Source organism: Mucor mucedo (genome assembly GCF_025094135.1).
Source record: "Mucor mucedo strain NRRL 3635 chromosome Unknown EV154scaffold_139, whole genome shotgun sequence".
Classification (NCBI taxonomy): Eukaryota; Fungi; Mucoromycota; class Mucoromycetes; order Mucorales; family Mucoraceae; genus Mucor; species Mucor mucedo.
In genome coordinates, this window is record NW_026252423.1 from 25,355 (window position 1) to 38,746 (window position 13,392).

General features: G+C 36.4%; 4 protein-coding genes across 4 annotated transcripts; 2 read left to right on the top strand and 2 right to left on the bottom strand.

Annotated features, from left to right (window-relative positions):
• The first annotated feature begins 1,759 nt into the window (after positions 1 to 1,759).
• Positions 1,760 to 4,190, top strand: EV154DRAFT_472166 (Metallo-dependent phosphatase-like protein). The gene is made up of 8 exons (XM_051597899.1): positions 1,760 to 2,047; positions 2,110 to 2,160; positions 2,255 to 2,324; positions 2,386 to 2,510; positions 2,566 to 3,356; positions 3,414 to 3,527; positions 3,580 to 3,673; positions 3,731 to 4,190. Exons 1-8 carry the CDS (start codon positions 1,766 to 1,768, stop codon positions 4,067 to 4,069), a joined length of 1,866 nt encoding a protein of 621 aa, XP_051452643.1. The 5' UTR covers positions 1,760 to 1,765; the 3' UTR covers positions 4,070 to 4,190.
• A 423-nt stretch (positions 4,191 to 4,613) lies between these two features.
• On the bottom strand, positions 4,614 to 7,807 carry EV154DRAFT_472170 (uncharacterized protein; the record flags this gene model as incomplete). The annotated part of the gene is made up of 2 exons (XM_051597900.1): positions 4,614 to 5,790; positions 7,032 to 7,807. The coding sequence occupies 2 exons, from the start codon at positions 7,805 to 7,807 to the stop codon at positions 4,737 to 4,739; spliced, it is 1,830 nt and encodes a 609-aa protein (XP_051452644.1). The 3' UTR covers positions 4,614 to 4,736.
• A 4,186-nt stretch (positions 7,808 to 11,993) lies between these two features.
• Positions 11,994 to 12,415, top strand: EV154DRAFT_429382 (uncharacterized protein; the record flags this gene model as incomplete). The annotated part of the gene is made up of 2 exons (XM_051596462.1): positions 11,994 to 12,135; positions 12,207 to 12,415. Coding segments are annotated over 2 exons (351 nt in total), but the record flags the coding sequence as incomplete, so codon positions are not given.
• EV154DRAFT_525254 (uncharacterized protein) lies at positions 12,138 to 12,817 on the bottom strand (the record flags this gene model as incomplete). Its single annotated transcript, XM_051603265.1, has 2 exons — positions 12,138 to 12,160; positions 12,398 to 12,817. A coding segment is annotated over one exon (252 nt), but the record flags the coding sequence as incomplete, so codon positions are not given.
• Between the last annotated feature and the right edge of the window lie 575 nt (positions 12,818 to 13,392).

Consider the following 13,392-nt stretch of genomic DNA (forward strand, 5'->3'; position numbering starts at 1 on the left):
GAAAAGAAAAGCGCAGTAACCTTGTCATTTTCGATTATATACATGATTAAAAGTTTCACATGAATTATGTTATACCCAAACTAGTGGTTTGTACTACTTTAAATTTTTGTCATAGTTAAACAAAAACAAAATATAGAAATCTCAAGAGACTTTTTCAAGAACCCACATATATAAGCGATACACTTTAATGAAGGCATAATAAAATAATAGAAGAAGGAGCTGAGAATTGTTTTTAGATTCTTCAAGGTATAATAAAAAGTATGACAATTTGTGTTGATTACAGTTTTGTCAAGAAAAGTATTTTTTTCATGTAAACAAAAAAGTAGACTAAAATAGGGGGTGAAAATAAATTTGATTACAGCATCAAAAAATGGGATTTTTTTATTTATGTCAAGGGATATAAACCGAAATATCATATCACACACTCCCTACACTTGCAAGCGCATCTATACGCCCTTCTTATCTGAAAACGTTTCTTTCACCTGTGTCCAAGTAATAAAGACTGCACTTTCTTTGACCAATCTAAAGTCATGGTGAAATGTTAATTTTTTTACAGGTATTAAAGAGAATCATTAACATTCTTGTTTTTCTTGGATGAAACAATAAACAAATGATAAGCAACTATACTCTTTTTTAACAGGTTGGGGTGATCATTGTCATCGCTCAGCCAATTATCAAACTCTTTGTGACATGGAGGAATATAGCACCAGTGAGGATCCTTTTGATAGGGTTCTACACTGTTGCAAGGTATATCTTAAAATAAGTAGAACAGAGTGTCTAAGACTTGAGGGAATAAGGTATGCATTTTGTGACTGGGAGGTTTAAAAGACCCCTCGAGATAGCTGTCCTGTACTGGAATAAAGCACAAATACTGTTTTGATCGATATGTATGTCATGTTCGTATAAATGATCACGTCTTTATATTTTGCTTATAATGGGTTGATTGACCATACCAAGATGTTCTACTTGTCATCCGTACGTTGTTGAATTTTTACCCTTTACGCTATCGTCTTATCTGAATACCATTGGATTGATTAAGGGAGTGCATAGTGTCAAGCCACCAACCAGCTGTTCTCGGAAAACGCTCTCTTTTTCATTGTATGACAAATGCGTAATCGTTTTCTAATGTATAATCCTAATGAAATATGCCTTTCTTTAAAAAACAACTCTTCGTATGTGTTGTCTTCATGTATATAAAAGTATGAAGGTCATAATAACCTTCACTATAAATGATGCATTTGAAATGCTAATGAGTTAAAAACATTTGGTGAGCATAATGGAACCTTAATCGGTACACTCCAGATGAACAAGAATGCTTGTAACTAAAAAAAAATTTAATCATATCCTTAATGATCAACTTATGTCATGTCTGTAGTAGCCAGTACGTAACAATCAAATATATGAATTTTTTCTCTGATAGCTCCGGTGATACAACCTTAAATCCGGACTCTGCTTTCGCTCAAAATGAAAGGTAACAAAAATACTTTTTGCTTTTTTTTTTTAAAAAAAAAAAGTAGTCAAAGATTGAACAGCACCTGAATTTTATTTGACCATACCTCTGGAACAGTTATTTCCAGAGGTGACTTGGTCGATAAAGCGAATCAGGATCCAGCAGGACATCAGGAAGGCGCTATATATGTACACAACATTTAGCGAGCTCAATAATTATCTCTTGAAATAGCGGAGTTTTTAAATTTCTGATAAATTTTCTGATTTTTATGCACTTTTTATGGGGGGAAAGTGTTTCTACGGCTTTTTTCCTACAATGCGTTATTTAATTCTTTTATTGAGTGTCACGCTTGTTCAGTGTGTATACCAACAGACTCCATTTAATAGTGTACAAGAGCAGCAGCAATTAGAAGAAGAACTTTACCATGCTTTTACTTCATTCTTAGACCCACAAGATCCCGACGATGCAGAAAAGAATTGCGATTCCTGTCTTTCCATGCTACGCATGACGAAGCGATTTTGCTATTTTCCTGAAAGAATTCAACTGGCAGCCATGACAAATATCTGTAAAAGAAGTAAACAAGTCGACAACCAAGTGGTATGTACATGCACCGTTTTGTTTTGATAAATTCGAAAGATATTAAACTTCTTTTTTATCAGTGTGAAGGTATTGTTCGGGAACAAGGGCCCGTCATTCGCAATGTTTTAAGAGTAAGCTGCGTTCATTGTTTTATGTTTTATGGAAGGGAGGGGGGGGGGCAGGGTTGTTAAAAAACAAAGGCTGATCCTTTTACTGTATTTGTAGACTATGGATATTTCTGGCCGTGATGGACATCTTGCATGTGCGTCTGTGCTTAATTCATGCCCTTATCCCGGTAAGTGATGTGCATCAGATTTATGCACCAGTCATTTTATATTAAAAAAGAAGGCATTTAGATGTCATCCCTTGGGATGTTCCTTTCCCAAAACCAAAACCAAGATATCCCTATACTAAAAAGCCAAGCTATCGGTCAATGAATGTGCTCCATCTTAGTGATTGGCATGTGGATCCTGAATATGAGGTACACTGATAAACACAGGTATTTTATCAGCCGCAAACTAATCATTGTAAATTAGGAGGGAACAGAAACACAGTGCAGTAAGCCCATATGTTGCAGAAAATCATCAACCGGTGATTCAGTCCTAATTAGTGCTTCAAAATGGGGAGCATATGAATGCGACTCGCCTTTAACATTGATTGAATCCATGCTAGAATACATACCCAAGGCTGTACCCAACATCACATTTGGTATTTTAACAGGTGACATCCCACCCCACGAAGTGTGGAGTACGTTACCAATTTCAAAGACACAGATGATACAAGATGCGTCATATGCACTTTTGCATGCACATTTTGATTCGCCCTTCTTCATCAACTCCAGACTCTATCCGGCTATTGGCAATCATGAGTCTGCACCCACCAATCTGTTTCCTTTGAAAGAATCTCATTTACCCGGTGGAAAATCCCGCCAGGACTTTGCCATGCATTGGCTTTACCTTGCCATGCAAGAAAACTGGAAAGGATGGATTGATAAAGTGCATTTGCCAAGTGTACACGGGAACAGTGGTAGTTATATCAGCTATCCAGTTTCAGGGTTAAAGTTAATCAGTATGAATACGAATTTTTGTTACAACTTAAATTGGTGGTTACATCAAAGTCCTGTTCAAAGGGATCCAAATGGTATACTGGCTTGGTTGATTGGTCATCTACAACAATCCGAAGATGCAAGGGAAAAAGTCTGGATAATTGGTCATACACCACCTGGTGATTCGGCTTGCTTTCATGATTATTCAAATTATTTTTATCAGATCGTGAATAGATATGCTCCCCATGTCATTGCAGCTCAATTTTATGGACATACACACAGGTAAAAGAAACATAAGAAAGGTAGTGTAGACGGTTTCTTAAGACAAATTGTATACAGGGACGAATTCCAGTTGTTTTATAAAGGCGATTCTCAAGAAGCAGAAGATGCCATCTCGGTAGCTTATATAGCTCCATCCATCACACCTTATCCTGACTTAAATCCCGGGTTCCGGTAAGTTTTGATAGTTAAAAAGTAACCCAAGTAACTAAAATAATATTTGCAGGAGCTATTCCGTTGATACTGGTAGTTTCGAAGTGATTGATTCACATACCTTTATTGCTGACTTAAATCGCTCGATTTTATGGGACCTAGAGCTGGTAAATTGAATAACCAAATTTTTTTTTTTTGATTTCTAATAATGGTGATATTTGTAGAATTGGCACAAGGAGTATTCTGCTAAAGATCTATACGAAACCTTCGATAACGAATATCAACCGTTATCTCCATCATGGTGGCATAGAGTTACACAATATATGGAACTGGATGACAAGTTATTTGACAAGTTTTGGATAAACCGATATAAACAATCGCCATTTACACCAGTGTGTGATAAGGATTGCAAAGTAAATACTATCTGCACTATGCGTGCTGGAAAATCTGAATACAGATGCGATTACGTGCCTGAATTACCAACCGGTAGACCTGTCATATTAAATTCTAAAGAGGAAGAGGCGTGTGGCATACAATTGATTAAAAAGAATTACCCTAATTAATAAAAAAACATCCAAGGGATTATATATCACGAGGAAAACAAATGTTTATAAGTCCCATCTAGTGTGCGATATCACAAAATAGAGCCGAAATTTTAAAAAAAAATAAGATGATGGTATACAGGATTTGCTCTAAAACCGATTTTGCCACTTTCCCTTATAGATCATCGATATTTTGTAGTGGCGAGGACTATATTCGGATGTGTGATGTCTGTGAAACCACCCTTCAACTTTAACTCGGTTCCCATCAAAGACATTATCTGGTCCATCTTTGTAATAAATTGTATTTTTAGTCATTCTTTTCATTGTTTTTTAAAGTGAATCATCTTTTTTTATTCATAATAAGGGTGAACGAAATCAAAAGAAAAATTTATCTAAATCCAACTTCATTTTTAGTAAAACAGCTTCACTGGACCTTATTACAGAGTGTTGGAGTTTCCCATATAAAGATCCACTCAGTAATCAACAGGAAAGCTTGTTGTTTAATGCTCCTCATCATTTATTGTGCCCTTTATTCATACACTAATCCCCCCTTACAAGTATACACTTTTTTTGAAATAAATACTAATTTTTTTTTTTATTATTACAAACAATAAAAGAAATATTGTTATTGTTGTTGTTGTTGTTGTTATTGTTGTTGTTGTTGCTGTTGTCGCTGTTGCTGTTGCTGTTAGTCCGACTTGAGACTAACCCAAGAAAAAGCCAGAGTCGTTTGGACTTGGAGCGCGTCTTGCTTGTGAAGCTTGCGCAGCTCACTTGAGATAAATAAACTGCTTTCGACATTTTCTGGACTTAAAAAGTCGAAAGCGCACTTGATCGAGTTCGAGCAGTTTAATACCTGGTGGGCACAGCCTGCTGGGATGAACACCGCGTCACCAGGATTTTGATAGACGGTGTATGGAACAACACCAAATTCGGCTTCCAAACGTACCAGATCTTGTTCGGTCAAGTAAAAGGCATGATCGAAAATTGGATGCAAATGATCACAATCTTTATACTGCCTAATATATTCTTGTAATTGGCCTATTTGATCGTGGGGAAAGATATGCCAGACCGAGGCAGCCTTGGGTTTATCCCTTGCAGTTTCATCATCGGCATAATACATGACATTGACTGCATCGGTGATGTCACAATGTAAGTTCGTCTTGCCCGTCTTGCCATGTTGGTCGCTGCCATAGGAGATGAACATCTTGGGTCCAAGATCAGGAGGCAGGTATTCTTCTGGTAATCGATTTGCCAAGTTTAAGTAACCGGAGGCGCTACAGTATTCAGGTGCCGGTACTGTTCGCATAAAATCGTCATATAAACCTGGCAGCCTGTTTTGTAAATCCTGAGTCTGTGGCCAGTCCTTCACCTTCAGAACCTCAGAGCTTCCCAGTTTCTTGCATAGTCGTTGACGACGCTTGCGGTCTGAGAAAGCATCGAAGTAATCTTTGCCATTTAACTCGAAGACGCTGTTGTCGTAATCGGTAGCTTGGATGGTATCGGTACCGCATAACGTGCTGAACATGGCAGGAGTCCACTCAAACTCACTATTGCCAGTGGAGTTGGTGACATGAATTGGACGATGCGTTTGCCAATGTTGTTGGAATAAGTCCAGGTTCAAATTGCAGGCCTCGATCTTCAAGAATTGCTGTCCATCTTGACTTGTCCTTTGCTCATCTTTAACCCCCGAAAAAAGGTGAGACAAGGAACTCGTTGATAACGAACTTTGTTGGGAAGGACTATCTTGATAAGAACCATGGTGTTCAGCAGGAGCCTCGGGTGATACTGCCTCTTGTTGAGCAGCATGGGCATTACCACTAAATGCACAATCCTCGTAATGACCGATGACTTGATATGATGCGTTTTCCTCCTTGACGAAAGGTGATAGCGGTGTATCTTCCAAGTGTTCGATATTAGCAGGGACGTGAGAAGAAGTGACTTCGTAAGGTTCAACTTTGATTGTTTGACCGAACACGTCTTGAACTTCTGGTGATTGGCCGCTGTGTGAAATTTCGTGGCGAATTTCCTCGTGGACGTTGAGAACATCGGTACTACTTACCCCCATGTAGTCATAGTGGCCGAGTTCAGAGGAGTCACGCAAGTCAGCCGAAGTAAATCGCTGGTAGTTGGGATCCACTTGTACGGATTGGTGTTCAGGAGTAGGTGACCTACTGGGAAAAAAAACAGCACAGGGTGGCTGTCCGAGCTCGAAAGTGTTGCCGTCATAGCTGGTGGGAATTCCGTACCCAGTATGTGATGGGACGTTATCTGTGTAAAAGCCAGAGTAATCCTGTTGTGCGCAATCAGGTGTGTATTCTACCTGTGGTTTGTACATAATCGAGTTGTCCTCGAACAATGAGTAATCATTGGTGGCATGATACTCAGGTTCTTGATATACAGCATCTGGTGAGAGATTGGGTTGAAACAAACTATTATCGAATGTTGATAAGTTGATTTGCACGTTATCCAGAATATCTGATCGTGTGTGCTTTTGGTAGAATGGATTCCACGGAGCAAAGTCGACACCATCGTTGACAGAGGGCATGAAATATGGACCCAAGTCAATTGAGCTCAAGGCTTCGGTAGGACGGAAGGTGGGTGAGCAGCTAGTAACGTTGGATCTGTCTGAACTGTAGAGGCTGTCTGACAGGAGTGGTGCTGATCCGATACTGTTCGAGCTAGGGGTATAACGCTGATGGGCACTGGGTGCACTATCAGAAAGGAGTGGTGAATGACCATCATGATTTGAGTGTGGTGTTGGGCCAATGGCTCTGAAAGCTGTTGTACTTTGGCTCAAGTGTGGAAAGCTGATGTCATCAGGAGCAGTAACACAGCATGGTTCCGTAACACCAACATATTGTAAATTATGGCTATCGACAAATCCAACGGATAAATTGGCGTCACCTGCCAATTGATTATTATAAAGGTCACCAGAACCTGCGGCAGCGTTTCCATATCCATACTCATACTGGCGCTTTACTTGATCACCTGTTTTTTAAAAATAAAATGGTTAATTAAAATAAAATCCAAAGATATTGGCAACATTATTATTTTACCTGTTGAGATGGTATCATGGGATGTAGTAACCATAGCAGCAGCACTTGGATCGTTCTCCTTCTTGACCTTGCGCATCAAAGATCGAGCGGCCTTAGGAATCGTGCTTTTAAGTAAAGTCGAGATGGACTTTTTAGCAAACTTTGAGAATAAGACAAATTCCGCTCGAGCATGCTTGTTGTTTGTAGACTTGGGGTGAGTATGGATTCCCTCAGTCATGTTTTGTAAATCATCGTAACATTCGATACATATTTCCATAGCACAGCTTGCGCAGACATAATGTTTGTTGAAGATGGTTGTTGAACAAGTATCGCACAGATGTCTGTAACCTTCGGTATGATCTCGTTGAACGGCCTTGTTGTTATAGTAAGAACGAGCATCCTTTTGACGTTCCAGTACTTTTCGAAGTGTCGAACGGATTTGGTTCAAGGCGTACTTCTTGGCACCTGGTGAATACGGTTTGCCGTTAAAACGAAGACTTCGGGAGCTATGTAACAAATCGTTCTTTTTGGTTTCGGGGAAGTAGGGTCCGTAAACTAAACTTCCATCGATGGTTGAGATTTCGAATCCTCTTAATCCCATGAATGAACAAGGTTGTTCCTCTGCGCAACTATTACAAATCATGTCGAATTGATTGTAGGGTGGAGAGGTGCATGGGCCAGCTTGCAGATGGATCTCGACATTGCTGCTTTTCGTAATCATTTTATAAGGTTTAGTAGAGTTACGGTTAGCTTGTTGTTTCGCCTTCATTGTCGATTAATATTTACAGTTGAAAAAAAAGGGAAGGAAAAAAAAAAAAAAGGAAAAATCTGTGACACCATTTATATACTTTGTAACAGCCAGTCATCACAGCAATAAACGATTAGGTCACTCCTTTTATTGACTGGGCAAGTTGCTTTCACACGTTGCAGTACCGTTAAAAAACGTTTTTTGGATACGACTGGTATGAAACACGTCAGCATTACCTCCCACCTAATTTATACGACATCCCCCATTAACAGGCATTGCCGATTCGACAGCTTCTCTTTTCCTAAAAAAAAAAGTCCGTCATCAGCAATTCATGATTGCCTGGAAGTAATAAAACGTCTTCAATATAAAAACAAAATAAATGTCAAGGATATTATTCAACTCTCATGATAAATGGAACCCTCATTTTTACGCTATCAAAAGATTGATGAAAACAATAGATCCAGACCACCACAAGCATATTTGTGCATAATTCAATTCAAACACTAGGGTATTTTTTTATTTTATTTTTTCACTTTCATTTCTTTGTATTCTTCACAGATTCTTTATCTTTTATTATTGAACTCTGTTCTGTTACTGGAAAAGGGAATCCTTATCCTTGAAAAGTCATATTTACTCCGATTTTGATTACAGCATGTGAGTTTACTTAATCACAACTGTCCCGATCTTGGTTTACGAATAAAAAAAAAACGGTATTTAAAACTTATGGAGGGCGTATATTAACGTTTGAACCATGTGGTTGTTTGATTGTGATTTTTAATCATGTCCAGGGAGGGGGGGGGGATTTTCACCTCTGTACCTGGTTTTGGGGCGGGAGTTTAACTTTGCATAAATTCCTTAATTCGTTTGATTTATGTGAATCCCAAAAAACAATCATTTATTTGTGACTCTTTCAATAATGTGTACTCCTAATTAGGCATATACCCCCTTATCTCCTGATTAACAGAGAACAATTAAAATGAAACACTCTACATGAGCAGTCTAGTAGAAATATGACTACAAAAACTCATCAAAATTAAAAATGGCTATTTGAAGTAGAAATAGTTCATAACGGCAGAAACTGCTTGTGAGCAATATCAGAAGTGACAAATGTTACACATAATTATAGATTAGATGAAAAAAAAAAATTATTGAGAACGAAAAATAACCTGTCTGAGAATTATGTAAGTGTGACAATAATCAAAAAGGTATTTTACTCTTTATTACACTACCATATCGGAAGCGTAGCTCGCTACAAAAAAAAATGTTTCATATGTCTGCCAAGCTTGCATCATTATTTTTTCTAAAGAGATGATTATTTCATCGATATCATAACTTTGAATTTTTTGGTTATATTATGCGGTTTTTGCAGCAAAAAAAAAAAAAAAAACGACTGGCAATGATTGCTATAGTAATTATGGGCCTGCTTAAATTCTTCATTCTTATTTTTGAGATACATTCCTGTATAATCAGACACTGGTGGAGTTTGGTAATGTCATGATCAACCTTCATGAAATAGAGAAATGCTGGCAAATCGCATGTGGCGCAATGCAGCATATGACGAGTGTCAATATCTAAAACAAGTATTTTTTTAATTTTATGAATTGTTGTTTGTTTATTTGTTATTTATTTATTTCCCACCTTTCTTGTCCAATCTTTGATAGTTCCTCCGAGTAAGTGATGTCTGTCAAAATTCATGGAATTTTCAAAGCAGTTCACTGATATTATATCGCCCTTCAATTGAGTGTTTTGAAAGTTGTAAATAATTATCGATTGATTTGCTATAAAAACCAAGGAAGCAACAGCTAATTTTTTATTCTTATTAGCGGGGGAGAATTACATCTAGGATAAAATTGAGGAATACGTTGAAAAATCAAAGGTTTCCGGCACCGGTTTAACGTTAGCTCATCATGATATTTTTATTTTTATGTATGTTAGGTGCACCGGATTTAATTATGAAACCATCAACAATGAATCATAAATCCGATCTCTATGAAAGCACCTCTTAAAACTTTTTGTTTGTCTTGTAAGAACGCCCAATTTTATTGTACAGATAGTGACAAGTCTAACCGGGTTATTGACCATTTATTATAGCTAAAATCATGGAGATTCTATCTACATATCTTTGATGCGTAACATCTGATGTAGTTTACAGATACCGACCATAATATGGATCATGTAATAGGATAACAAAAAAAAGGTAATAGGTTCAAGAGATATAAAAGAACATTTTTTATAGTCTGTTATTTGTTTTCCAAAGACTGAGAGATGACGAAAAGTCGTTCATAATCATGCATTGTAAACAAAAAGTATTTTTTTATCCTATCATTTTGAGCGAAAGCAGAGTCCGGATTTAAGGTTGTATCACCGGAGCTATCAGAAAAGAAATTTATACGTAAGATAATAACGTACTGGCTACTAAAGACATGACAGAAGTTGATCATTAAGGATATGATTAAATTTCTTTTTAGTTACAAGCATTCTTGTTCATCTAGAGTGTACCGATTAAGGTTCCATTATGCTCACCAAATGTTTTTAACTCATTAGCATTTCAAATGCATCATTTATAGTGAAGGTTATGACTTTCATACTTTTATATACATGAAGACAACACATACGAAGAGTTTTTTTTCAAAGAAAGGCATATTTCATTAGTATTAGACATTAGAAAACGATTACGCATTTGTGATACAATGAAAAAGAGAGCGTTGTCCGAGAACAGCTGGTTGGTGCCTTGACACTATGCACTCCCTTAATTAATCCAATGGTATTCAGATAAGACGATAGCGTAAAGGGTAAAAATTCAACAACGTACGGATGACAAGTAGAACATCTTGGTATGGTCAATTAACCCATTATAAGCAAAATATAAAGACGTGATCATTTATACGAACATGACATACATATCGATCAAAACAGTATTTGTGCTTTATTCCAGTACAGGACAGCTATCTCGAGGGGGCTTTTAAACCTCCCAGTTACAAAATGCATACCTTATTCCCTCAGGTTTTAGACACTCTGTCCTATTCATTTTAAGATTTAGCTTGCAAAAGTGTAAAGCCCTATCAAAGGATCCTCACTTGTGCTATATTCCTCCATGTCACAAAGAGTTTGATAATTGGCTGAGCGATGACAATGATCACCCCAACCTGTTAAAAAAGAGTATAGTTGCTTATCATTTGTTTATTGTTTCATCCAAGAATGTTAGTGATTCTCTTTAATACCTGTAAAAAAATTAACATTTCACCATGACTTTAGATTGGTCAAAGAAAGTGCAGTCTTTATTACTCGGACACAGGTGAAAGAAACGTTTCCAGATAAGAAGGGCGTATAGATGCGCTTGCAAGTGTAGGGAGTGTGTGATATGATATTTCGGTTTATATCTCTTGACATAAATAAAAAAATCCCATTTTTTGATGCTGTAATCAAATATATTTTCACCCCCTATTTTAGTCTGCTTTTTTGTTTACATAAAAAAAAAATACTTTTCTTGACAAAACTGTAATCAATACCAAATGTCTAGCTTTTTATTATATTTTGAAGAATCTAAAAAACGATTCTTAGCTCCTTTTTCCATTATTTTATTATGCCTTCATTAAAGTACATCGCTTATATATTTGGGTTCTTGAAAAGGTCTTGTAAGATTTCTATATTTTGTTTTTGTTTATGACAAAATTTAAAGTAGTACAAACCACTAGTTTGGGTATAACATATTTCATGTGAAACTTTTACTCATGTATATAATCGAAAATGACAAGGTTACTGCGCTTTTCTTTTCTTCCTCATAGACTTTTTTTGATAGATCATGCCCATTAGAGGGCATTATTTTCAGCCTGGTGCTGAAGACTCGTCCTATACCCAGCATGGTGCTAGAATATACCCTTTACACCATATACCCTTTACACCATATACCCTTTACACCATATACTCTTTACACCATATACCCTTTACAACATATACCCTTTACAACATATACCCTTTACAACATATGCCCTTTACAACATATACCCTTTACAACATATACCCTTTACACTCACCATATATCTTTTTTTACTTGAAACATGCCCTCTTTACTTCATAAGCTTTACCTATACAAAATACTCAAATTCTCAAATCCTGGTGCTGTGTACATAATAGACCACGTAAGTACTGTCATGCCTGTAAATACCTCCAAGACCACAAATATCTTCAAAACTGTAAATATGCTCAAGACTGTAAATATGCCCAAGACTGTAAATATGATCAAGACTGTATATATTCTCAAGATTGTAAATATTCTCATGACTGTAAATATACTCAAGACTGTAAATAACTACAAGACTGTAAATACATGTAACCCTGTAAATACCTCCAAGACTGTGTACATAATTTCAAGATTGTAAATATTCTCAAGACTGTAAATATCCTCAAGACTGTAAATATCTCCAGGACTGTAAATATCTCCAAGACTGTAAATATCTCCAAGACTGTATATACCTTCAAGATTGTAAATATGCTCAAGACTGTAAATATCCTCAAGACTGTATATATTCTCAAGATTGTAAATATTCTCATGACTGTAAATATCCTCAAGACTGTAAATAACTACAAGACTATAAATACATGTAATCCTGTAAATACCACCAAGACTATGTACATAACTTCAAGACTGTAAATATCTGTAACCGTGTAAATACCTTCAAGCCTGGTGCCACATATACATATTATACCCTGTAAATACCTTCAAGCCTGGTGCTACATATACATATAATACCCTGTAAATACCATCAAGCCTGTAAATACTTTCAAGCCTGGTGCTACATGTACATAATTTACCCTGTAAATAACAGCAAGCCCGGTGCTTTGTACATAGAAATAGATATAGAGGTAGATGTAGAGGTAGATGTAGAGATAGATGTAGAGATAGATGTAGAGATAGATATAGATATAGATATAGATTAGATGTAGACATAGATATAAAAAAAAATAAAGTATACCCAAGCCTGGTGCTCTATACCCCCAAAAAACACCATTTCGAAATTGTCCATATTCCCTTTTTGACAAAAAAAAAAAAAAAAAAAAAAACAAAAATCAGCAAATGTCTGATTTATTGCCTTAAACATTGACATACATTGACATAAAAAAAAAGAGTGAAAGGTTCAGTCTTCTTTATTAACTACCATATTACCAAATTGTATAAGAATATATAGATACATTCAATTATGTGGGTGTAGTCAATCATAATGTTTCTGGGGGCAATCATACGTGTGACCTTTATCATGACTTTCAAACACCTTTACTTCTTTTTTTTTAAATAAACATTACGATATCACCCCGTCATAAACAATTGCTACTGAACATAAATGGCAATCCAACTGTACCCAAACCCTCTATATATTTTTTATCTGTTATATGGTACAAGAAATAGTACGGTTAATAATCCCACAACTACAAAAAACTATAAGAAAGCCATAGACAGTCAAATAACCTTTTCATATTGTTTGCTTATGTCAAGGTCATACAGATGTGGTTACAAAAAAACACAAATAAAAATGAGTTGACAAGGGTGTGTGCTATACGAT